We start from the raw sequence: 27,018 nt of genomic DNA, 5'->3' as shown, positions 1-27,018 counted from the left end.
CAAGATCATTTTTGTACAGTTTATGTTTTATTTGCATTGCATACACATGGGCCTCTTTCTAAAAACAAAATAAGCCAGAGCAACAATGGTTTCTGTAGGGGCTTGAAGAGATCTTTTGAGGCAAACCAAGAAATTAATCATCTTGATTTGAATATGAAAGTTTAAGACTAATTTGATCTCAAAACCTTCAGGGTGATATTGTAGAGATTCAATATTGAGGTAGCAGAATATCAGGGTCCTGGCACCTGCCTGCATATAAATGAATTGTGAATTGTAAATGATGTGTGGCTCATGCATTTGGTGTCATCTGAGACTTTACAACAGGGCTGCCCACATGACGATGTTCTCACGCTTAGACCAGGCTTGCAGTGCCCCCAACAAATGATTGTAACGCTGTTGGAAGCAAAACAGCTGGACATCCGGTGCTGCCCATGTTCTGGCTACAACTGAAAGAATTTCACAAAGCCACTCAAAAGATCCAACATCTCTACATCAGTGAAACAAAGCCACACTCATTCCCATTACAAAGAGAACAGTATGAACTGGGACCCTCGTAAACAAAGCTCCCACATCAGTAGAAACGTTTACACCTCCAAATTGCACATATAGGGTGGTTGCTTACAGACTGAGGGAAGTTAAGTTATCCACATTGCTGATTAAATGCTAGATGTAGTTTTTACTCTACCAAAAAGAAAACTAATGCATCATATTTGACAAAGATGGGAAAAGATTTTGGATTCCCAAAAGATTCCCCCCTAAGATGCTCATCAAAATCTGTGCACAGAGACTTGTTTCATACAATATTTCCTGTGCAAGATGGCAGACTCAGCAGTGTTCATACCTGCATCCTCTAATGCCACCGATAAGCCCATGAAAACACAGATGGTGTTTTCTTCGTTTAGGCGAGGCTGAAGCTGATGGTTCAGAAACCTCCAGTATAAATAGGGTTATTCTGTTAATTGGAAACATCCTAGTGAAGCTTTGATAACCGTAGTGGTAACATTGCAAAGGACGCATTTAAACAAATTTGTCTTTGTCAGTTTCAGTCATCCATGACTCAAACACTTAAAACTCGAGATTTGAAATGTTGATGTTCAGATTTGGTCTTTGTTCACTGACTCTTTTTTTCCTTGTCCTGCAGCTGATTACGCCACATGCCATTCGGGTGCAGACACCTCCCAGACACATCCCTGGGGTCGTAGAGGTCACTCTATCTTACAAGTCCAAACAGTTCTGCAAAGGCACACCAGGAAGGTTCATATACACCGGTAAGTCCAAAGAAGACAGTACAAGCACTTTTGCAAAGGCTGCTGACCGAATGACGTTTAGCTTCTAGGAAAAGAGTTGCTTTTTGGAAATGCGAGCTTGCGTTTGTATTTGAGAAAATGCCTTCGTGTGTGTGTGTGTGAATGCCATCTCTGAGCTGCAGTTCACTCTCAGGCCAGACAGTGTTGAACTAATGACTGCAGATTAGTCAACATTAACGACCCACACTCGTTAGAATGTTGCCATAATCAGAGGCTCGTTAAAAACCAGCTACAATTAAACAGTCTGCTCTTTATATGCCTGCATGCTGAAACTATTAGTGAAATCATCCAGAACACCCAGTTTACTAACACACACACACCCCCACACGCCAACACACACATGCAGCATCCACAAACTGCATACAATGTTGAAAAGGAGTGTGACTTCTGAGTGGATTGTTCACTGTGAATGAGTGTTTTCCTGCTGAACTGATTGAAGACGGGGAAGGGGAGGAAGAAAGCATGTGTGTGTTGGTCTTTTTTAAACGTATACCTGGAAATGAATGGAGGTGATGTTATGTCTGGTATTGATCCGCTGCTCAACATGGCTCCAACACACCATAATGATGACGTCAACAAGGGGGAGAAAGGAAGTATTTGCTGCTGTATAAACACTTTGAGGCAGTGGAAATTTAATGACTCCATCTATTAGCTGAAGATAAGGATTTAAACCTGATCAATAAGGATGACGTGTTAAGTAGTAATGGCATTAGTTCCACAATAAATAGTCTGCTTTCTTGTGTAAAATTTGGAAGAAATAATATTTCTTTTCAAACTATATTCCAGACATTCTCGTTTTCATTGTTTATTTTTTCTGTTGATTATAAAGATCAATTGAGCTCAACATTGTGGCTGATTTTTGATCTTTTGTTTTTGTAAAGTTTTGTCCTGCCGATCCACATTTTGTCCTGTTCTGTTCTTAGTTTAAGAACTATATTATAAGAAATTATCAGAACAGCACTGAGTAAGTAATTTTTATTAGCCTTCCTGCTGTGAGCGGCCATTCCAGTCTGAGGCCAATTTCTCAGTGTATTTTAAATTGATTGTCTTGGTTTGGTTTAGCTATAATAACCAGTGATCATAATATAGATAATATACATTCTGAAAACACATAGCAAGTAATTCATATGGCAAAGGTAGAAAAACTGAAATGTGTATCAAATACAGTATTAATGTTGTGATGACACATTAATATTCTTTTTGTTTCTAGGGTTGTTTCTAGACAAACCCTATCTCATGAGTTAGGGTTTGTCTAATGTTGTGCACAAAGTATGACAAAAAAAACAAATCATGAGAGAACTGTTAAACTTTAAGTAATACAGAGATTTTTTTAGAAAACCAAGCCACATGTCAGACCTAAGTCACAAATTCAGTGGTTTTAAACTTTATAACTTTAAACAAATCAAATTAACAATGAGACTATAGGGATATGCAATATTTGGAAAACATTCAGATGGAATTTTCTTGTTTAATGTTGCAAAGACAATGTGATTTGTGATTGGCCCAGATTTGTTGTCAAACTTCCAGTTCCTTTTTTGACATTTCAGTAAAACTTATACTGGATTTTGGCATTGGGGGAAGTGAAATTCAATTTAACGGGCTAAATATATAACCTGCAAACAGAATATTAATGCATGGTATGTAATATATTATAGACAGCCAAATATTGAATGTAGGCAGTCTTATGGGATTGCTGTATTGCATACAGTGACGCTGCAATGACAGTTTGATACATTGTCCCTCTTAAAAACTGTGAACTTGAACCGTTGTGGTTCTAAAATATTTTTTATACCAAGCTAAGGTTTTAAAGCTCTGTCCCACAAATGCCGTTGCCGTTTCATTTCCTGCAATATAAATCTCCTGCAGTTCTTGTCCATGCTAACATCCAGTTGAGTTTCTGGAAACATGTTGAAGGTTTGTTTACAATTTACCCCAAGACTTGATTGGGAAAGCTTTACATACTGAAACAATTGTGCTTATGATGAGGCCAAATACTTGTGATAAAACTTGTTTAAATACAAATGTGTATAAATAACACATTTAAAGCAAGAAGGTTCTGTGGCTTTGTATTGGAAAAAATGCAAAATGCTGTTCAGAACTTTATTAGGTCTGACTAATGTTATGCTGAGAAAGATGTATCCATTATTTATTAAAAATGGTATAAATAATTTCTGTATTTATTTATGTATAAATAACAGTTGATCCTAAATTTGCTTTATTATAACTGAGTCATTTCATATCTTTTGTTTCTTGGAGGTATAACTATGAGACATACAATAGAGGCTAATTTATCTTAGCTGCTCTACAAAAAGGGAAAGACAAGACATTGTACCCTTCAGGAATAGAGGTTGTTTCTCATTCTTTATAAGTCAGGATCTTACCACAAAGAAGTGAGGAGAATAATAAGAAAAGTAGGAATCACTGAGTAGCATAAAGAGCCATTTATTTCCATGTTTTCGTATATATTTGTATGTATTGTCTTCACTAAGGGTTGTGTTTTTGTAGAGGGTTCTGTAGATCCACCACTTGTCGATATTAAATACCAGCAGTGATTCCAGAGATGGAGCAGAACTGAAGCAGTGTTTCAGTTGGATGATGCTGTAATTTTTGTTTTGCTGGCAGTGTGAAATGGTTTTAAACGGTGCTTTCTCAAAACTTGCATGTGTGCCTGCTTTAGTGTTATTCTTCTAAAACATTTTTAGACCAACCCTGGGGCTAACCAGCAGGTAATTGGTCCGTCTGGCATCCAACTCCTTTTCCTATTGGACGGGGGTGACCCCTGGTGACCTGGCGATTGGCTGATCGGTTCAACATGCGACCCAGGAAACACGATCCGTTACTACGGTTGCATGACCCCGCCTCAAGGTTGACTTGTCTCAGGAAGGCCCTGGCAGTGAAAGCTGATTGGCTACTTGTGGTTTTTCAGTACTCTTGCTGTGGTTGCCTGTGGGTGTGAGGGATGCGCGATTTAACATGCTCACGGTCACACACACATGTGAAAAGCAACCCTGATCGCCATACTAGCAGGGTCATGTCTTACACAACTTACCACACACACTTTCAAACAGGGGCAGGAGTTGAAAGTAATTGTAAATCAGACTGATACGAGAGAAAGATGGTGAGTAGTCTGGTTAACAGATGGTCTACCACATCGAAACAGTCCACACACACACACACACACACACGTAAATATGGTGCCGTATGGCTGCTTCATCCGCCTGATGGGAAAAATTAACATTCTCCACATCACACACTGCTGTAAACACACTCAACGGTGCAAAGTGACAATCAATAAATGCTTACACTTGCCAACATTAACACAGATAAAGGAAACAGAGCCGCGATAGGAAATCTAAAGCTGGGTCGTGGACAGGAAACTTTGAGCAAAGCATATCAAACTTTGGGAAAAAATTGACTTTCTTTCTCTTTTTCAAACATTTGAGCCTCACTTTTGCTGTCTCAAAGGGAGACAATAAGAAGCTGAAGTGTAGTGAAAGAGATGCAGCGCCAGAAAGACATATGGACTTTTAAAACCAGATTGTAAAGTATTGATCCCCTCATAAGTAGATCACACATACAGTACAGTGGTACACGCATGCAGATACACACATGTACAACTGCGTAGAGACGGTGAGCTCAGGAGAAAGAGATCTCATCTCATAAGGGGAAGAATGAAGCAATAATTCAGTGGTATTGAACTGCTGGCTGGCCAGAGAATCAATATCACCACACCTCCTCTTCGTTTCCTCCTCCTCCTCCTTCTGCTCTTTTTACATCAGTCCTCTTTGTCCTTTCACCCACCCAGTTTTAGCCTTTGCCTTTTCCCTCCCTTTTCCCCCCATCTGTGGATTCCTTTGTTTCAGTACTCCCAAAAGATGATGAGAAAAACACAATTGTATTGAAGCTGATCACAAAATATTTCAGATTTCACCTTTCTTTGCTATTATTCCCCTCTTTATTTTCTCTCTCTCCTCCATTCACATTTCATGGTGGAGCAACACTGGATGGTCTGTCCTCATGAAACTTCTATGAGTATTGATCTGATGGCGGCTCTGGACTCTGAGGGAAAGAACAAGGCTGAAGGAGGAGGAGGTGGAGGAGTGATGGCTGAGCGGATGGATGGGTGAAAGTGGCAGAAGGTGTAGTTAGTGAGGAGGAGGAGGGAGGAGATGAAGCAGAAGACAGGGATGATGGGGGAGGTAAAGCAGAGCTGGAGGGATTCGTGCTGAGAAGGTTTCAGGGGAGCAGCAGGGAGGCAGAATTAGTGAGATGAGACAGGTTCAGGTTTCAGTGTCATTCGCTCTGATGAAGTGTTTATGTTGGGTTTTTGTGAACAATGTGCCACGACAACATACTTATGACTGATTTTATGTGTTCTGCCGGAGCAGTTCTTGCTAAACAAAACAATAAATTTTACTCTGAAAAACATCTGCTTTTCGTTTGTCCAAATCTGGAAAGTAAGCACTGCTCATTAAAACTTGGGGGGAGTACAATAAGTGTTTAGGGTACATGGGTTAGGATTTTAATGGACAGAATGCCTTTGGTGGCTTTACTTGCACTTTTTAAAACTGATACTTAATGAACTCGACAACTTCTGCTGATCTGATACTGATTCTGTTTTTGTACAAATCCTTGGGTGGAATATGACCCTAAGTCTGCAGTCAGTGCTTTGCATGAGCATTCATACATTGATCATGATCTATGTCATAGACAAATAAGGCATTTCCTCAAAGATGAATATCTGAAAAGTATGGTGTGCATGTGTAGCTAGCCCTCATGAGTTAATATTTTGCAGAACCATCTTTAACTACAGTTACAGCATTATGTGGTTTTGGCATTTGTTTTGTTTTGTTTTGTTTTTTTTAACCATGGGCCTCTTGGCTGCTGATTATTGTTCTTATTGTGTAATCAAATTAGTTGGATTGCCACGTCTTGGTTTGTTCAATATGTTATAAATATTGATTTATAAACTAACAGTGATTAAAACTTTCTCCCCAAATTTCTCCTTGACCTGTCCTCAGTGTCTCTTGGTCTTCATGATGCTGTTTGCTCCTGAATATTCTCCAGCAAGCTGAATTGAACTGAACTGAGATTAAATAGCACACAGGTGGAGTCTGCTTTGTAATTAAGAAGACTGAGGAATTTTATTTTGGGGTATCAAAATAAAGAGGGTTAAATATAAAGGCATAGCACATGTGTCTTTTCCCTCGACTTCACAATTCTTGGCCACTTTGTGTTGCTCTACCGCATAAAATCCTCATCAAAAACATTAAAGTTTGTGGGAAAAGTTATGAATTAATTTTACATCCACGCAGGCAAACATTCGCACATCATTTTGTTCTTAAAGAAACATTGTTCCATTATTAATGAGACATTCTGAGATGCTTAAATCATCACAACTAATCTGAGCTGTGCTGTGATGTGATGTATGCGCTTATCTCTATGTCTGTGTGTTTGTGTGTGCCATATTAGTGCTGGCATCGGTTAAACGTCTCCAGAGATGCTCAGAGAGAGGATCTGACACTGGCGGTTGGTTCTGACAGTTGATATCCCACCGACTGTTAGGCAGCTGTTTTTCTAATTTTTGTTTTTCCTCAACCATGACTGCATGCTCTTTTTCTATCTTGTTTTTGTCTTTCTACCAAAGTTCTTCCTCTTTACTCCTTTCCACACCTTCTTCTCTAACTTGCATCACTCTCTCCTGGTCTGTTTCTGTCAGAAACACTGCTCTCTTTAATTAAAACAAAACAATCTGGATGATTATGTTTAAAACAATCAACATTCAGTACAATAAAACAAAGTTTTTGCAGGGTTTGACGTATCTAAATAAGTCAGAGTGTTCACATGTCATGCAGTTCATTAAAACCAAGAGAACAACAAAATTCAAGAAAATACAATAATGTATTTTAGGACGCAACATGTCAGAAAACAACATGGTGAACTAAAACAAGAAGACAAAAAGCAGGGAAAAGGTGAAGACAGTTTCAGCATTTTATTGATTGTTGAAATGTCTCTGACAACCTAAGGTTTTTTGGGTTCAACAAATTAGTGTTTGTGGATCACTAATTTGACATGAAAGGGACAAGACAGACATCAAACCCAGAACGACTATAGTATAGTATAGTCTCCTCGTTAGTACAGTGGTGAGTATCCCCGCCTGTCACGCGGGAGACCGGGGTTCGATTCCCTGACGGGGAGTGAAGTTTGTTTCAGGTCCCTCTTGAAAATGAGATCTAGATCTCAACGGGGTTTACCTGATTAAATAAAGAATTTAAAAAAAAATATGCACACTGTGCACCTGCTCTACCAAGCAAGCTACCCAGTGGTCCTTTCAGAACCCATCCTGCAGGACCCAGTGGTCCTAGTTCAACAGAGTAATATACTTGATTCTGGCTCCTCATTCTGAAAGAATGCTTTCAAATTAAGTGACAACTTCATACCAAGATTACATTATCTTAAGGTTTCTATATTAAGATTAAATTAGAAGGTTATTCCTCTTGGTTAAATCTGCATTTTCTGTTCTTCTTTTCCCTCATGTTAGTCTTTTTTCTTCCTACGCAGACCCACCCTTTTCTACCTCTAATTCATGTCCACATAATTACCATCAATAAATCACAAAATCCTAATGTGCCCAAAGGGCTTCCTTTAAGCAGATAGAAATGCTGTCCACAACAGCTTAACATCTGGACCAAAGCTCATGATTTATAAAGTAATGTTGCGAACAAATTAGGTGGTTGAGAACGTAACAGAAACCAGAGACTTGGGTGTGATGTGTGAATAACACAGACATATCTAAAACACACATGCTAAAAGAAGTTGCACAACAAGCAAAGGACATTCATCTGCAAGTAATTTATCAGTGCTTGCTGTGGAAAGTACCAAACATCACCGCCGCAGCTGTACTCTTGGACTTCATGTACGCAAACACACCCCTTTGGTTCCCACAAGTCCATGTTAATCCAGCATAACTTCCTACCTCCACCTCGCCTGTTGCTGAACTTTCAGGGTTCAACAATGTGGTGATGACATAAGCTCAACATTTGTCAATAACTGAAAAAGTACAGAAATACTGCTCAAACCCTTACATTTTGATGCTATCCTGACGGACAGAGCTTTCAGAGCTCTCCTTGATTGACATATTGATTGGATAAAGACTTTGGATGAGAGTAATTGGAGCATTAAAGGGGCCCTAAGTGTTCTTTAAAACCTTTTTTGATTGTATCTGTACTGAAATTATCATCCAGATGTTTTTGACACTACCAGTTTGAAGCTTTTTAGTATATCTATATCTATATGTATATATAAAATCTATTTAGTTGCTTGCACTTAATCCCAGCTGATTGTGACGTCATCTAAAAAGACTTTTTTTTAAATTGGAAGCTTTGCTCTGTTCATTTATTTATGTAACAAAACCTCTGTAGTGTGATTTAGGTGGAAAATACCTGGATTCCTGGTGTAGCATTAAGGAAAAGTAGTCCTAAAGCTGGTTGTTTGAGAGTTTGATGGAGAAGTGGCTTCACCCCGACTCAACCACTTGAAGTTACCACATGTATCGTATTTTTGATTCAATGCAATAAAAAAATATCTCATCATTCAGCACAACATTCAGGAGGATGGAGTGAGGTTCCTGCACTCAATTTAGGAGTCACAGTTCTTGGGAGAGCAAGGGGAGGTGTGAAGGAGAATCCAGGTATTATTTAAAAACAAAAGCAGGCAAAGCATGATTTGCATGACAAAACGTCCAGCTTTGCATCCTTGAAAAAAATCACCTTAGAGTATTAGTTAAAAGCACAGAAATTTTGGATTTCTTAACTTTTACTTTGTCCAGTGACACTCAAAAGGTCCTGAAAATCCTGCAGACCAAAGATCGATCGTAATCAGATGAGAAGGGGGTTTCTTGATTTTTGTTGGAGTATTAATTTTTCTTGCTTGTTCTTGTGAGCAGTATAGTTTTTTTTCTGGTTGGATGTTTCTTCTTTGTGTTTTATCTGAGGCTTGGATTAAAAAATAAGCGTAACGCTGTTATATTAAGAATAGCATTGGGTAAACACTAAAATTATTCCCATTTATTTTTTACTTTTATATTTTAAAGAAACATTTATTAATGAAAATTAATTAGTTTGTCAGTGAGTTGTACATTTCTTAATTTCTTGCAAGTTTGCAAGTGTAACATTGTTGTTTGACAAGCCAGAAAGGGTCTCACTATAACAATTTAGATGATTTGAAGGCGTCTTTCGGTTTTTTCACTTGTTGTGTGGCGCACACTGACGTTTCACAGCAGAATAAAGACTCTTATTGTGAAGGGCAAGAGTTGGAGATGGTGAGTAGTTAAAAGAGAAAACTGGACTTTATTGTTGAGCCATTTTGTTTTGATGTTGTTGGAAGTATATCTTGATCAAAACGAGACTCCAAATACCTTGCGCCTTTTTTTGGGCTGACTTCCATAAATGACGTTTATGTCCAGTTTATTTCTATGCCTTAATGCTCAGCTTGAGAAAAACAGGAAATTGTTTCATCCAAAATAAAGAACCTGCCTCAACCTGCTTTAACATGATTAATCATTTTTAGATGTCTTTTCTTCAGCAAATGACTCACAGATTTAAATATAAAAACACATGCCCACTTCTCTAACCCACTTCTTCTATAAGTTAGAAGAAATACATAAATACATTAGCAAGGTTCACCATTTTTCAGTTCAGCCCAGAAATACAAACACCTTCCGGTGTCAGTGGGGTATTTTGAAACAAAAAGAGAAGTGATTGTTTCTGCTCACTAGTCTGATTCCCCCCTGCTGACTCCTGCAGATGTTTGGATTGTGTGTGTTAATTAGCACAGCTGGGCTAAACACCAGCAAGAGCAGCATTAAAAGTGCAACATGTAACATTTTGAAACTGGGATCAGAAAGCTTTATAATCACACTGATGACTGATGTTTAACCAGCTAAACTTAATTTCCCTATTTAACCGTGTGTAATACACAAAGGCTGTTTGTGAAATACTGCATTGTGAAATTTTTAGCCTCTGAAAATTGGTGCAAAGTTTTTCAACACAACAAGGACCAATGGTGGACAGCTAATGGAAATTATTTTTATTCTGACAAGCAGCGAGAATGAAGAGCTTTTAATGAACCACTTGAAAGCTATCATGTTTTTGGAAAAAGTCTTTGATCCATGTAAAAAGGTTTACTTGATGGGATCACATTGTTACATGTCCTCTGCTTTCCTCTCTGGGCATATACATTTCACAGTCAGCGCTATTATTTACAGTTGCATCAGGAAGCTATATTTGGAAAGCAAAAATCTATATATGCAATGTATGTGTTCCCTAACAGGTGGTTGTTTTGAATGCTGTCCAAATCCAATCTTTAATACATGTGGAAACGTGAAGCTTTAAAATGGCCTCCATTGACTTTTTGTATTTGTATTGCTCTTTGGGTTCATTGTGTCAGCTTTTGAATACATCGCTCTCTAATCACTGTTGGGCAGATGATATGCAGCTCTATACCTCTCTTTGAGCTAGTGATATTTCTAAACTCAACACTTTGGCAAAGAGTTTAGACACAGTTAAACATTGGATGGGAGACAGTTTTTTTGTATTAAATGAAGAACAAACTGAAATACTTAACATTGCACTGGAACGATGACAAATGAGCATCTTGTACCTCTGTGTACTTTGGCAAACTCTTGTTAGGAATCTTGGCTCAACTTTTAACTCAAGTTTCACTTTGGATGCAAATGTCAAATTGCTGTTTTTCTCATTTAACAAATATTGCCAAACTGAGATCCTTTGTCTCACATCCTGAACTGTAAATAATTATTCATACTTTTCTTTCATCACATTCAGATTATTTTACACATTTCTTGGCAAAATGTGCCTAGAATGGTTGGTATCAAGTTGTATACACCTTTATAAAGCCCTCTTTCTTTTTTATTTTTATTTTTGTTTTATATTCATTTTATTGTCTCTGTCTTGCATTTTATTTTGTATTTTAAGTAATATCATTGCTTTTCTTGTCTATTTCAAGCAATTTTCCAGGTATTTTATTTCCCAGATTCTGGTTTATTGCTTTAGAAGTTATTTTATTATTGTTTCTTGTATTTAATCTATGTTGTGCTGCACTTGCAACACTTTAAGTTTTTTAAAGTGTTGCACTTTAAGTCCACATGTGTTGCAAAAATAATTTGACACTGAAACTGGCAAATTGACAGTACTGATTTGAGTGACTTTTATTCTGCAGAGATCTTTACTTTCTTCTGCAGCTGAACGTGACAAGTCTGCTTGTTATTATGAAGTATTAAATATAATTTGAGTAAAACCTGCTGTGAAGTAAAAGTAGTCTTACTGGAAATCCTATGGATATATAAAGAGCAATTGTTTGTTGTCAAGTTTGCACTATGGACTTAATAAAACCATTACTTCAGTTTTTCTGTTCAGAAGAAAACATAAATGTTTTGGGGGTTTACGCAGTTATAACGTGGAAGCGCAAAAAAATGCTTTTAATTTTCAAACTGCTGGAGTCATCATGGAAAATCCTACATATCTGCCCTTACATGAAATATAATATCAGAGAAAAGCATGGACTATTAATGTCATCTCCGTTAAGTTTATTTTACTCATCCTCTTTCTATTCCTCTCTTTTCTGCAGCACTGAATGAACCAACCATTGACTATGGTTTTCAGAGACTTCAGAAGGTTATCCCTCGGCACCCTGGGGACCCTGAAAGGCTTCCAAAGGTAGCAAAAGTTTTTAGCTTGATCTTTCTCCAAAGTTAAGATAAAAAAGAAAACTTATTAAGAAAAGTATGACTCTACAAAAGGAAATATTTGAGTTAGAAAGCTTTGCATTCAAAGAAAAACCTGCTGAAATTAACATATAGGGCAGAATACTTCCAAAGATATTTTTGTGTCTCTTTTTATTTTGCTAAGCAAAATATGTGTTTTCAAATCTCAAGTGGGTTTTACGTTTACCTCTAGATGAACTCTCAGTTAGGGTAGGGATAGGAATAGGGTTAGGGTTAGAGCTTCATAAAAACAGAGCGATTGATTCTTTTCCAGATTTGTTCGTTGGCTGAAATTCAAACAAAGTGTTGAGAAGATCAGCAGATATAAATAATTAACAACAAACGATGAGCTGTGCTTTGATACCAGACTCTGCCATCGTGATCTGTACATGCAGGAGGACTCTCCTCGTGGTGCGGCTGTTTTCATGTGAGGGCTCGGGAACCTGATTGAAATTTGAATTTTTGGGAGAGGTAGAGGGGCGACGTGGCGGTCTCCTGAAACAGCTGCTGCTGAATGACTCCTTTTTGTTTTGGAGTTGGACCAAAAAAGGCTGTCTTTGGTGTGACATCATGAAATAATGGGCGCTGGTCATGATGTGATGATGTGTTGATGCTCTGATGTCAACACAGTCGTGCCAACACCCTGCATCCGTCCACATGTGTTATCAATTGCACACAGCGTACATCATGATTGTGGGAATGTGTGCAACACAGAACACACCAAAACAGTCTGTAAAAACAATACTGTAAATGTTTCTGCATCTGCAGAAATGTAAACCCTATGTTCTTACTGATTTTTTATTTATATATACGTGGCCAGGGTTTGTTTTTCTCGCTGATGGGGCTCTCTTTTCCTTCAGGGTATGAAATTAAAACTCAAGGTCAGAAAAAGTAAAACATCTCTTTCAGTTCTGCCAATTTTTCTTGCGTTTAAATGTTTATATATTAGTAGTTAGAGAGAAGAAGCAACCCTACTGTTGTGCATAGAGTAAGCACTCTTAGAAAACATGATCATACTTTCCAGTCAAGTTATCAAACTGGCCCCTTACTGAGAAATAAACATAATCCAAAACAACATATTCTAGTTTAAGAAAGTAATTACCCCCATGAAACTTTCTGTTTGTTTCAGCAGCAGCAACAAGGCAAATAAATAAATGTGTATATTGTTTAGATTCACCCACAATGCATTTTTTTCTTACATTTGTGAAATATCCTTCTGGTTCATGATTTTTTCCTCCCATGGTGAATTTTATTTTGAGCAACATGATGTCACCCAAGATATTTCCAGGCAAAGACACAATGAGAATAGTCATGCTGCTGTAAATACAAAAATCGATCAGGGATCAGGTTTTCCCCGTGTTTGAATGATGACTATAACTGGACCCAGTTATACCAGTTATGCTTTTAGATGTTTTTTTCCTCCTGATAGATTTTGTTCCAAGTTCTGTGAAGGTATTAGAAAGGAGAACTGTAACTGTTATAGCAGTATTGCAACAGTATTTTGATTCTCGTTCTTTTTCTGGTTTTGTTTAATGTGAAAAAGTTGGAATACGCGATTCTGTTCTCTGGCATCAAATGCAGTTTTGGCTGCTTGTCGAGTGTCAAACAGTCGATGTATAATTTCTAAGAGTGTGTTGGCGGCACCACACAGACGACAGACAGACGGAGCAGTGGAGTGTGAGAAAGGATTACCAGTGAACAGCCGATTCTATAATTGTTCAATGAACATTCAGGGGATTTTACTGGCAACACACACAGGCAGGCACTAGTTCAGCTGCTGGTTTGTGTCACTGTGATCTCCTCAGCATCCATATGTGACACATACAGTTTGCACCTTACCCTGTGCTACTCTGTTTTTATACTGGGACACAGTGACGTTTTGAAGAACTACTCATCTGACCCTCTGGTTCGAGACTTGGTTCATGTTAAAATATTTCACAGTGAAGTGGGAAGCTGCTTTAAGAAGCAGATACATCATCAGGTGTCATCAAATATTTTTACCTAAATAGTTTCAATGTTAATATGTTCATATACAGGTGAAACCAGATGTTTACATGTTGCACATAAGTGTTTCTTTCTCTCGCGGTATAAATCAGACAAAACATTTCCTCTTGTAGGGCTGCAGGGATTTTATTTCTGTCAGCTAAATACCAGAGCAATAAAAGTGAGAATTTTTAAAACTTATTTCAAATTTAGAAAGACACAGATTTTTGTAGAATTTGGTAGATTTCTGTTCAATCTCTGCAGCACACACAGTTACCAACAGTAAAATAAACTCACAAATAAAATAGCTATTAAAAAAGAACCCAAAAGCAAAACAAGTTAAAAAGAAAAGGTACCTGGTATCCAAAAGCTCCAAATCTGCAGTGATAAACAAGATTTGAACTCAAATCAGGATTTTACACAAAGTTTTTGCAAAGAACTCATCAAGGGCGGGGAAATCCTCCTGGAATAGGATTTCTCCTTTCAGGAGCAATTAACATTAATTTCAACCAACTGTAAGGTTTTCTTTGAGAACTTGGAAACATTGAAATAATACATCACAACAAAAGTAACATACTCTGTCCTGATGTGGAAGAACACTGTGAGCTGTCACTGAACATACAGAGTCAAAACTGGGGCTAAAGTCTAGAATATAAAGAGACTGGAGACAAAACCAATAAACTCACTATAGGTAGATCACTGATGAGCGATGTTTCAACAAAGTAGCATCAGCAGAAAGAAATTATCTGGTTAGAGATGGGTGGTTTCTTTATGTGACTCACGCAGCTGACATCGCTATGCACCTCATTTTACTGATGTCATACCTTCACGAGGTCACATCATTGGCAGCACCAAGATGAGTAATCCTGGATGAGTGTGAGTAATGCAGGTGATGCGTGAAGATATACTGAACATGAAACTTTCCAACATACATGCAGTGCTGAGATGTATGAGTGTGTGACTCTCATGCACTTAAATCGACTTCACCACCAGGGAGAGGCAATGAAATCTGAAACCACCATCTAACAACACAGAGATGATGTCCAAAGAAAATTTGTGGACACATGTCGATACCGCTTCCTATGTGTGCAATTGTGTCCCACGTGAAAAGCATGACATCATATCTATGGGAAGGGTGACCCTCCATGTACGGCATCCCTAATGGCCCATTAGATGCGGATCAAGCTGCTAATGTACCAGCATTAGGGAGAAATAAGTCACATATGTGTCATGTATGTGCTTGTTAGGCACATGCACGTTACACACACATGTGACCCCAACAGATACTCAGCCCAACGTTTCCTAGTCATAATGCATACAGCATGTGTGTGTGGATATTGTATGGTTATCATTTTAGCACAGCTCATAAATCAGACATTAAAAGCACCTTGACAACTCCTGAGTCTTTTCCCTCTTCCAATAAAATGTCTTTTCTGTCTGACTCAGTTTTCTCCATATTTTCCTGAGACATATTTTCCTGTATAACGTCAAAGGTTATACAAAATTGACTGAAATTGTTAGGTAAATTAGCACATTGAGATAAAAGTTGTGAAAGACAGGTAAACATCCGCTAAATTAAAAAAATAAATAAATAAAAAGCAGAGATCAAAGCTATAGAATAATTGTTTCATTTGTTTTTTTAAGTAAATGTTTGGAATAATATCTGAACGATGCTACATTGACATGTTTGACATGCATTTTTGTGGTTAAATGTTGCTAATTCAAATGGAAAAAGCTTGTCTGAATCACAAATTTTCTTAACATTTGTTCAGTTTTGGTTTTGCAGTGTATGGTTTTTTGTTTGCTGCAGATATTTTTTAATTTAATCAGCTCTAAAACATAAATTACAGGCCAGAATGTAATCTTTTTTTCCATTCAAAGTTGCAGAAACACAATGCAGCTGGGAGCAACTTCATCTGCATTATGGAGGACAATTAAGGGATTATAAATTAGATACAACAATATTCTAAATGTGGAGCTAAAACTAGACAATTCCTTCTAAACAATGCTTCTTATTTACAAATACACATGTAAGAGATTAATTAGCTGATGGATTTTCTCTTTAAATAAAAGATAAAAATGAAAAAAGTCAAAGTGCAATGCATTAGGCAGTAAAAAGATTTGAATGATGCAACTCCACAAAACTGCAGACCTGATGATGATGATGATGTTACCAGAGGATCATCTTTCCTTCCCGTTTATCAGTGACTGGCTTTACCGGAACCACTTCAACGCACGGGATCGGGTTTCTGTGTGTGTATACGTAGGGGTGTGTGTGTGTGTGTGTGTGTGGGTGTGTGTGTGTGTGTGTGTGTGCGTGTGCGTGTGTGTGTGTGTGTGTGTTTGTGAGTGGTTCAGCTCGCCAGCCCTAATAATGAGAGGTTAACAGAGAGGCAGCAAGAACATAATAATCTGTAAAAGATTGAATTTAGCTCAGTTGACAGGCACATAAGATCTGCTGACTGGCTGTTCGACCTTTCATATCCTCATACACACACACACACACACGCACGCCCACACGCCTGCACACACTGATGGAAAGGCAATATGTTCCACCGCCACAAACTCACAGGAGAGCACGCATGCGGCGAAGCATGTGTGAGAGTGTCACACAGTGCAGGTTAACTCTGCGAAGTACAGAGTAATTTTCTCTCTGTCACCTCATGCTGTGAAAACGACAACACATTAACTGTTAAACAAGACACCTTAGACCTCGGGGCAGGCCGTCAGAGGTGAGGAGAGGAGAGAAATAATAAATGTAACGACCACGGAGGACGAGAACAGCAGAACTTGAACTTTGTGGAGAGGATAGAGAAGGCAGGAGGGGACAGAGAAAGGGATGGAGGAAAAGGTGACAGATATCACAAAAGCATATTTAAAAAACTATGGAGATTACAAGGCTGGCCCAAACAATTGAACATATTTGTATATTTGATTGGTTTAGGGTTCTCTTATTTTTTACTAACTGATTGGTTAAAGAGAAAAGAGAACAGAAAATGATACCAAGGACTTGCAACCTGCTTTTGAAGAGATGAGTAAAAAAGACGGAGCATTTTATGATCAAATGGCCTTTTATGGGATCTCTAAGGGCTTATTTGAATTTGCAGATGAGCTTCCAAGAAACTTTTTGCAGACTAGAATGACTTTAGATTTCATTTTAAATACCTGTCACTTTAAGATGTTATTAAGCTGCATAAAAGCACTCAAGTTGACAGGCGATCATCTACATTTTAAAAGGAGTGAAGTGCAATTTGTTTATCATGAAGAGATGGTTTAAGACAGAAAGGGATGAAAAAAGTAAATGGCACTCGACATTTTAAATAAGATTGAGCTTTAAGCAAATAATTGTAATTCAGATATTTTATCATTTTCTTTCTATTTTTCACAGGAGGTTATTCTGAAAAGAGCAGCGGATCTGGTGGAAGCCCTCTACGGTTTGCCTCATAACAACCAGGTACAAACCCAAACACCTACAGCTGTCCGCTTGGAAACAGGAAGAAATCTAAAACTGGTGTCATGGTTGCATTTTTCGCAGGAGATCATCCTGAAACGAGCAGCAGACATCGCAGAAGCTCTCTACAGCGTTCCACGAACACACACCCAGCTCTCCGGCTCGACGCACACAGGCATGATGGGAGTGAACTCCTTCACTGGACAGCTGTCCGTCAACGTCTCAGAACCGTCACAAGCCAATCAGGGTACACGTTTACAGTTTTCACATGGCACAATTCAAAGCATGTAGACATAAATGTAATTAATTTTTACACTGGCTTTTCACCAATTCATGATTTGCTCAATCATACTTGATTACAGATTATGCAGGTGGAAATTAGCAGAGATACAATGATCCTCCTTTTGAAAAGTTAATGAAATTATCTACATTGACTCTGTGTGAAGAAACAGTAAACACAGAAATAATTATAATCAATATATCAGTATGTATATAGATACTATGAAGACGGGATTTCTGCAAAGTTAATCCCCTCATACTGTCAGCCAGTCTTTCTTAGATAGACAACTTTTTACTAATTAGGAGTAAATAATTGATTGATTTAATTAGGATCGAATTGGAATAAATCTAATTCTGGTTGTTTAATCTGATTTTCCAATATTAATCTGTGCAAGCAGGAAACTACACTAAGCAACAAGCTTTACCTCATCAACAACACCTTTTTTACTGTCCTCCAATGTTCCATTATATTGGTATTTATTGCAGGGTTTGTGCGCAGCAGCAGTAGCGTGTCGCCTCATGGTTATGTGCCCAGCTCTACACCTCAGCAGACCAGCTACACCTCAGTCAGCAGCACCATGAACGGCTACGCTAACAACGGTGGCATGACCAACCTCGGAGGCTCGCCCACTTTCCTCAACGGCTCCGCCGCCAACTCGCCTTATGCTAGTTAGTGCACACATGCATTGTCCACTCAACACATTATAATAAATAGACAAACTGCTATGGATACACACGTCCCAACACAAGTAAAATATATAGATTCCCGATGGGGTTTAATGCTGCACAGTATTCAATCAAGCATCGAGTCATTGCTCTATGTTATCTAAAAGTCAAGCATTCTCTCTTTTTGTTGTTTCATTTCACCATATTCCTGTTTAATAGACTGGAAGAACAAGGAGAGAATGATTTGATAAATAAGAGTAATGCAAAAAGTACAATAGGAAGGAGTGTCTCAAAGAAATGTGCCTTTAAAGGTTTAACTGGTATAAAAATAGATGATTGTGATGAGAAGAGGCTGAACTAACAGGTTTATTTATGTGAGATCTTTATGTTTGTTCAACTTACAGATGATGATAACTTGAAAATGTTGTAAATATTTCATTATGAAGCTGTAATTGGATACATCTGTAGAGATACATGTAAAAAACAAAAACTCAGACAGAAGATTAAGCTCAAGTGTTGTGATGAAACATGTTGTTTCTAAATAACAAAAATTGACAAGCTGTTCAGAGGCCTCTAATGAGGCTCATGGGAGGACGCTTAACAAATTATAAACTGTCAGAGAAAAAACTCACAGCAATGCATTTTTTATCTCGTAAGTCATGTGTAGTCTTTTTATTTTAACCACAAAATATGTTGCAGTTTAGATTTATAAAGCATTCAGAATCTATCTCCATTTCTCATTGGTTCTTCTCCTTTTTTGCCTTTTTTTTCCTCCATCAGTCGTTCCATCCAGTCCCACTATGGCCTCATCCACATCTCTTCCCTCCAACTGTTCTTCTTCTTCTGGGGTTTTCTCCTTCTCCCCGGCCAACATGGTGTCAGCGGCCGTTAAACAGAAGTCCGCCTTTGCACCGGTGGTGAGGCCATCGTCCTCTCCTCCACCTTCCTGCACTAGTGCCAATGGCAACGGACTTCAAGGTAACTGACCACGCTGGTCCGATACGAGGTAGAGGCATATGTGAAAATGTTTTGCACATAATATGTTTGTGTGTTATTGCTTTTCCTTCTAAAATAAATTATTCCTGAAGGTTTAGATGAAAGATTCCTTTAAAACAACTCTCAGTTCTCATGTCTTGATAAATTAGAATATCATCAAAATTAAATATTTCAGTAATTCAGTTCAAAAACTTGGTTCTGTTGGTTCCATCCAGACTAGTTGTCTTTGTGGCCAAATAACTTTGGCCACAAAGTAAAATAATGAAGTAATATATTAAAATGTAAAGTTAATAAAAGTTTTTTCTGCTAAAGCACGGTGTAAGGAATGTCCTTTTTTATAAAGGATTTTTAGTCTTTTAATTAAAAACTACTTGTTATTTTTCACTTTTTTCATTTTCTATAATAATTAAACCTGAAGAAAATTTATTTATTCATTTTTATTTAAAGGTTGGATGGTTTCCTTTATTTTAAAAACAACAATAAAAATGTTATTTAATTTAAACATTAAAAAAAATCTAAAGTAGATATAAAAATGTTACTAATTTTGTTTAGCTTAATCAAAGGCAAAGAAAATGTACCACAGTGGTGTTGATTGTGGTAAGGTTTGCTGACTGGTAGTTTGATATTTTAATGAAAAAATACTATAAAATAAAGTCAGGTTTTTTTAATATTCCCTCTGGTTCTAGAGTGACTTCACACACCCAACTGGGATAAAGACGTGAACCACTCAAAAGTGCAAATTAGAAAATATAATCTGATTTATTGTCTTCTGTCATCCATATACTTTCTACCATTTTTTACTACAGATTCTCCTTCCAATAAATTTTCAGACATCTCAGAATCAACAAGGAAGTTTAAATTTGTTGAATGAAACACTGTATAATATATTTTTTTCAAAGATATTCTGATAGGTTGAGCATGGATCTGCATTACAGGTCAGCTAATCACAAGGCAGGGACTATTTAGCTTAAGTACAATATCTAAAAGCTGCTGGCATGGATAAAAGTTAAATATGCCCATCTCTCTGTATTGTGTTACATTTTCCTGTTAGCTCTCCAGTTTTATCTTTGGAGAATTGAGGCTGCATGATTTATGCGTCCTTATCCATCTTTTGCAGTAGGACTGTCCTGATCAAGACGTTGTTGTCCCTGTTACCATTTGGAGGCGTTTGCTGAGCCACTACTAATGGCTCAGTAGCAGCCATTAGTATTTTTTATTAGTAAAATTACTAATAAAATGTATTTTTGACTTGAACACTGGATTTAATGGGTTAGCAAGTTGATGATACTACATTTATTTGAATAATCCGTGTTTGTAGTGCTTACCAGAAAATAACTTTTCATACTTTTTAAGCATGGAAAATATGATTAATAGGAGTGTTTTTAGCGTTCTGTGATTGTTCTTGTAAAAATATGAATTCTTTGGACTTTCCCACAGAGCACATAGTACATGTGCTTCGAAAGTCCAATAAATCACCCCCCACCTTCGTCATGGGATTTATCTGACAATAATATTAAAGCATCATCTGGCATCCATATTTGTTTCCCAGGCTGTTTTTTTTTCAGACTGTCAGCTGAGAATCATTTTTGACATGTACAGTTTGTATCCAGATTATTTAAAGCAAGTCTGAACAGCAGTGGGTCTTCTTTGTATTGCTCGTAATGCACAAACATTAGACAACATTCAAATCAGATGGACAGAGACGTTTAGCAGAGTCAGTGCGGCCACGATCACATGGCCCTGAGCAACAGAGAGAAAACTCTGCTGACAGATGTTGAGAAGATGTTCTGTACTCTTAATGGTTATTTAAAAAGACTTTTCTTTGAGGTAATTTGTTACTCTTTTTGTGATTAACAACTGGATTACAGTGTTTGATACTATCGAACTTTTCATCTTGTTATTTCTTATTTCTTGTTTATCCTTTCTCACCATCCCTTTCTTCCCATTCTTCCATCTCCGCCTTTTTCTACCAGATCAAACATTTGTGGACTCTAGCAAGTACTCATCAGCCGGCTCTCTACAAGGCCTGGCCTTCACCTGAAGTATGTTCCTCAGCCTTTCTGTCCCCTCTGTTGACTTAATGCATCTGCAACTTCTGACTAACTCACTGAGTTATCACTCTTGTTTCTTGCTTCTTAGCTTCAAATATTTCAACAAGTTGCCAATGCACTTTGTTTGGATTTTATGCAACACAAAGTAACACATAAGTTTCAAGTGGAAAGGGAAGTATGCACATTGTTCAATTTTATTTAAAAAAGTTAAAAATCCAAGAAGTTAGAACTGCATTTGTATTCAAAATTTGTTTGTTGGATAAAATTTTTGAACAGTCAGCATTATCAAGACACACAAGATAGGTCTGAGATAAATTTGTGATGAAGCTAGGTTATACTACAATATTCCATACATTGTAGAAATTATAGACCACTATTCAATTCACCATCCAGAAATAGATTATTGCATAACTGCAACAACTGACCAAGACATGACTATTCCTCTAAGTTGACAAATCAGGCAAAAATAAATCAGCCAAGAGGCTCATTGGAGACGAGCATCAGAGATTCAGAGCTCAGTTACAAAAGCTACTCTTCATGCACTCCACTAATCAGACTTTTCTAAAACAATAGAAAAAGGCATTGATATAACTAAGCCAGAAATCCTGTTTGTAGTTTCCTTTCATGTAGGGGATTCAGTCAAGATTTGACAGACAGACCATATTCTGGTCAGATGAGACCAAATTTGAATCATTTGGCCTGCTAGATATTGTTTTAAGGGGCTGAATACAAATGCACAACAAAATTCTTTGTTTGTAAAAAATATTGACAGCCCAGTATACTTTTCCTTCTACTTCATAGTTCCTGCACTATTTTTTATGTGTTCAATTAGGGATGCACAGATATTAAAATTTGGAACGATATGGAGATGCGATGTGACGCCTTGTTAAAATATATAATCTTATATCTTGCATCCCTACATAAAATCTTATTAAAATGCAATGTAAGATGTGGGGTTTGAACACTTTTGCATGACGCTGCACTCATGCTGTGTACATAATAATTTCCTCCATCCTTGTTCTCTCTCAGTATCCCCTCCTCTTTACTCCTCAGCTCATATTACACATCTAACCATCTGTCTCATAACTCCTTCCTCTCCTCTCACTGGGAAGAGAGGCAGGAAGTTGGTTATTTACAAAGACAGAAACAGACATTTGGCACAGGGAATTTATTTCTCAACATCGCTGACTTTGTTTAGCTGTGCGTGTGGAGCGAGCATGTGTGGGGGTGTGGGAACTCAAAGCGAAGCCTCAAAGCACATCTGAAAAAAAAAGAAAAAAGAAATACACCCCACTTACTGCAACACACACACTCACACAGTTCTTTCTCTGTCACACTCTGGGTGATCTCACACGTTCAGCTCACAGGGAAGTGATCAGCAATGACAGCTGTTCGACAGTCTCCACAGTTTGTGTTGTCAGTGTACCTGCCTCGCTCAGTGACTGCAACAGTAACTCGACACTTAGTCAAGACATTGAGATGAGTTTTGCCCTGCTGGTGTTGGAGTTGCTTTCATACGGCCTTTTTATTTTAACAAGAAATAACTTAGGGGGGTAAATTTTATTACATAAGGTTGTGCGTTGTGCAAATATTGACATCTGACACCAACTGCATCAAATACAAACTGCAACTCTAACAACAAACTGCAACTAAAATGTGAAGTTGCTCCTTATTTATGACACCTGTGAGGTGATTCTAGAAGAAAAGAGAGATCAGCAATATTTTTGTTTCCATCATCTTAGGAAAGCATACTTGCAGAGTAGATGATAGGCTTGATTTTGGTTTGTGAAGTTGGAAATTGTAGAAGATTTCACTTCTAGAACTGCTAACATCTAAACAATCTTCACTGCATTGCCTGATTTTAGTCCTTCAAGGAGCAGAAGTTAGGCATGTTTTTAATTAGATTGTTGAATTCAAGCTAATCCAATAAATATCAGATTCAAAAATATTTATCGTAACTAGATGTTAGAATTATTTCACAATTAGTGTTTTGCTTACTTCAGTTTCCTCCTTTAATTCTACTTCTGTAGGGATGGTAGAAACACCATTGTTACCACAAACATGTGCACACAATTTACTAAACTATTTCAAAGGGAAAAGTCAACTTCTGTGTCACTGTGAAGTTCATTCATCAGCAGTTTCTGTCTTGAATAAAAGCACACCAATGTTTATGATTGTTTTCTGCTTGGCCTGTCCTGAACTCAACTCCTGTGGTTTTTATTCGGGTTTTTCTTCTTGCTTCACCTAAAATGTATAACTCTGGACAGCTAAAGTTTGTTTTTGAACAGTCAGTTTATGTGTTCCCAACTTTTTAAAGCTGCAGTATAATTTTATTTTAAAATTCTGGGGGTCTTGGGGTGTTTTTTTTTTTTACATATCTGTTAAAACTGCCACCATGGTGTGACAGTATTTTATGACATAGATAATCTTTGAAAAGATGGATTTCCTCCACACACCTCCCTGAGCTACTATTGCCGTCTGAAGAAATGCACCAATCAGAGCCAGGAGGCATGTCTTAGCGCTGTAAATCAACCTCCTGTACTCGCAGCTCAATGTGCTAATGGCGGTGAAACAAGTTACCATTACAGAAAAAACGTTTATCTGCCATCATCAGTGGCTAGGCTAACTAGCCTGAGCATTCACAACAAGCTACAGCACAGCAGAGAACAAGGAGGGAGAGGCGGAATGAGCAGCACCCCACAGAGGGTGATTGACAGCACCAAAAAACATCTCCTGGCTCCTGCTTTCTACTTAGAGGAGCTTGATTTTTTCCCCCCACAGATTATCTGTCTCATCTCATACTGTGGTAACAAAGTGACAGCTTCAACTAATATGAAAAAACATTTTTATATATATAAAAGTGACATATCCAGAGTTCTTAATGAACTTTTAAAGGCAGCAACTTAATTTACAAGTGAAAATAAGATGTCCACACTTCAATCATTTTTGACAGCTGAATATGTAACGCTCCACAGAAATCATCTCCTCCCCACCGCAACTCATGCCCATAGATGCTGTTAGCATATCCAACCACATTTCACCAAGTCTCCCACTTCCTGCAAGTTGCATTTGGTGTCAGTGTGAAAAATAATTTTGAAAAAATTGTTTGTTTTTTTCTTCAAACTTGTCATGGTGGTTCCCAGCCATGATCCCCATTCCTGGTTCTCAGCATATTGTGCCTTAAAGCTTCTGCAAAGCTGATGATAATCTTTAGGCAAATGTTTTTTGTTTGTTTTTTTTTATTTTAGAGATGCACCTAAAACATGCAGGCAGTGGATGCTCATCAACAGAAAACACCTGGCTACAGAGTAGAGAAACCCATAGTGCAAATAGATGTAGTGATTTCCAAAAACAAGCGTTTCATTGCATTATAATCACAAATTTAAATAGATTTTATTCAGATTTAATGTGCTAAAACAACACAAAGTAACGCATAATGGTACAGCACAAATGTTTTGTTATTTTAAAAGGCCTGAAAAGTCTGGCATCCATTTGTTTTCACCTTCACAGAACAGCTGGAATTGTACTTAATTTAAATTACACACACGTTGACTCTATTTGCAAAATTAGAGTCTTAACTTCTGAAGGTTACACTAATTTTTTATCTATTGACCTCAAAGTAAAATAAGCTGAAAATAAATTCATGCAGTTCTCTTCAGTGTGTAATTATCTAAAATAATTTTAGATATTACACACGTTTTCAGATTTTAACACACTGTACTTTTAAGACAATATATGACATTTAGTTATTTATTTTTTCAGTCTCATAAAGTGTAATGAATGTTAAAGCAAACACGACAGTATGTCATTTTGGGCAGGGCTCTGTTCTCGCACATCAACATCTGTCCGCTAGCTTTTAGGACAACACATGCAATGATGCAATATGTCAGGCAGACATCCAAGCATGCAGTTAAATAAGGGCAACTGCACATAATTAAATGTGTGTGTGGGCGTGTGTGTGTGTGTGACAAACAGCGCTCATTGTATGTGATGCTCTCATAGTTGATTTTGCTGATTTATTTTTCCATTGATGTTGTTAAAATGTCACTTCAGTCACACAGCTGCACAGATGGTTAAACATATTGATGCAAATGTAGAAATGGAAACTTTTTTCTATGCTGAAGAAAATTAAAAAGAAAAATCTGTTTTTTTCCCTCCGCCCTACCCACCCCTCCATCCCTCTCTCTCTCTCTCTCTTTCTCTCCACTTTACTCTCCACCCTGCAGCAATCCCAGGAATGATCGTCCCACCCATGTAAAGGCGTGAGCGCCTGACTCTGTGTGTGTGTGTTTGTTGGTATAAGATGAGTCAAGCACACTCTCGCTGATCCCGCTGGAGGATTTGCTCCGAGACGGACTCCGGTTGGGGATGGAAGTGTCCATCCAGATCTGAAGGAACAAAACCAACTCAGGCCCTTTCTAACACAAAAATACAAGGAAAAAAGCAAAACTGTTTGTAGAAATCTTTGTACAATGTAATGCTTTTATAGGAGAACTGCCACATCCAAGATTATGACTCTCCATGGTCACAAAAAATGTATTTTGGACAGAATCCACTTCCTCTCTTCAGAGATTGATTTTCTTTTTTGTGCTACATGTGTTGACCTTCTTTTCAATGTAACCTACAGGAGCGATTTTCTATTTATGGAGTTTTGTCTTCAATGAAGGAGTATAATGTGAAGAGGACCTGATGGTGATGAGGATGCTTTCATACAGGCCTGATGCAGCCAACACAGACAAGCCAAACCTTCACAGACATACCTTCTCTTCTGTTTTTTGCCAAAACTACCCATTCATCACTCTCCCCACTATATTGTTTTAGTTGAAGGACTATGATTGTTCTGCTGATGTATAAGCCATTCAGAAAAATTCAAACGTTTACTTTTAGCTTTTGTCTCATGCATCTTCTCTGTGGTTCTCATGTGATACATTTTCTTTAAAAAAAAAAAAGGTTAAGGAGAAAAGACTTCAAATGAATGTAGCTCCTCTCCATCAGGTGTGATCACGATTTGCCAACATCAGCTCTAATTGATCTAACCCAATTCAGTTTTAAAATCATTTTTTAAGAGGGAAAACATGTCTTAAAGGACTGCTGCCATTATCAAGTGTTTTGTGTGAATTAGATTCTTTTTTTATGTCGTTTTGTTTTGCTGTGTTGTTTTTACGCAGGATGAACCGGCCAATTTTGCTGTCTTTGGTGCTTGCCGTCTGACCAGGTTTAATTGGCAAAAGGAGAAGATTAAGCCAATGGTCTGACTTACTATACATGCTGCACTGCAAAAAATGCCTTTCAGATTTAAAAAGCCTGTTAAACACCCACCACTGAAGTGAAAACATAAGACAAATCTTCCATTCCTTCAAAACTGCATGTGTGATTTTAACAAGTTGTGTACCATGGTAACATTTCTATTTTAAGATGTTTATATGATATGTTGGATCATTTTTAATTAATCTCACTATTATGGTGCCATAAATTTAGTGAATAAAGTTAAGGTATAAGTGCTCA

General features: G+C 37.6%; 1 protein-coding gene and 1 non-coding gene across 3 annotated transcripts in view; both read left to right on the top strand.

The window, feature by feature from the left end:
* LOC102234447 (early B cell factor 1) overlaps positions 1–26,468 on the top strand; it is a 98,129-nt gene extending 71,661 nt beyond the window's left edge. Inside the window, exons 10-17 of one of the 2 annotated variants that reach the window (XM_023342635.1) lie at positions 1,142–1,268; positions 11,952–12,040; positions 17,459–17,524; positions 17,606–17,768; positions 18,287–18,469; positions 19,247–19,444; positions 21,436–21,504; positions 25,740–26,468. In XM_023342635.1, coding sequence (XP_023198403.1) covers positions 1,142–1,268; positions 11,952–12,040; positions 17,459–17,524; positions 17,606–17,768; positions 18,287–18,469; positions 19,247–19,444; positions 21,436–21,503 — 894 coding nt within the window. In that variant the 3' untranslated portion in view covers position 21,504; positions 25,740–26,468. The remainder of the gene's footprint in view (positions 1–1,141; positions 1,269–11,951; positions 12,041–17,458; positions 17,525–17,605; positions 17,769–18,286; positions 18,470–19,246; positions 19,445–21,435; positions 21,505–25,739) is intronic. The other variant, XM_023342636.1, reaches the window with a different exon arrangement.
* On the top strand, positions 7,434–7,505 carry trnad-guc. Its single transcript has one exon. It is a non-coding gene; the product is annotated as a tRNA-Asp (tRNA).
* Positions 26,469–27,018: the final 550 nt, after the last annotated feature.

This window comes from Xiphophorus maculatus, chromosome 11, assembly GCF_002775205.1.
Source record: "Xiphophorus maculatus strain JP 163 A chromosome 11, X_maculatus-5.0-male, whole genome shotgun sequence".
NCBI lineage: Eukaryota > Metazoa > Chordata > Actinopteri > Cyprinodontiformes > Poeciliidae > Xiphophorus > Xiphophorus maculatus.
The sequence above is the reverse complement of the archived record's forward strand: the minus strand, read 5'-3'. Positions and strand labels throughout refer to the sequence as shown.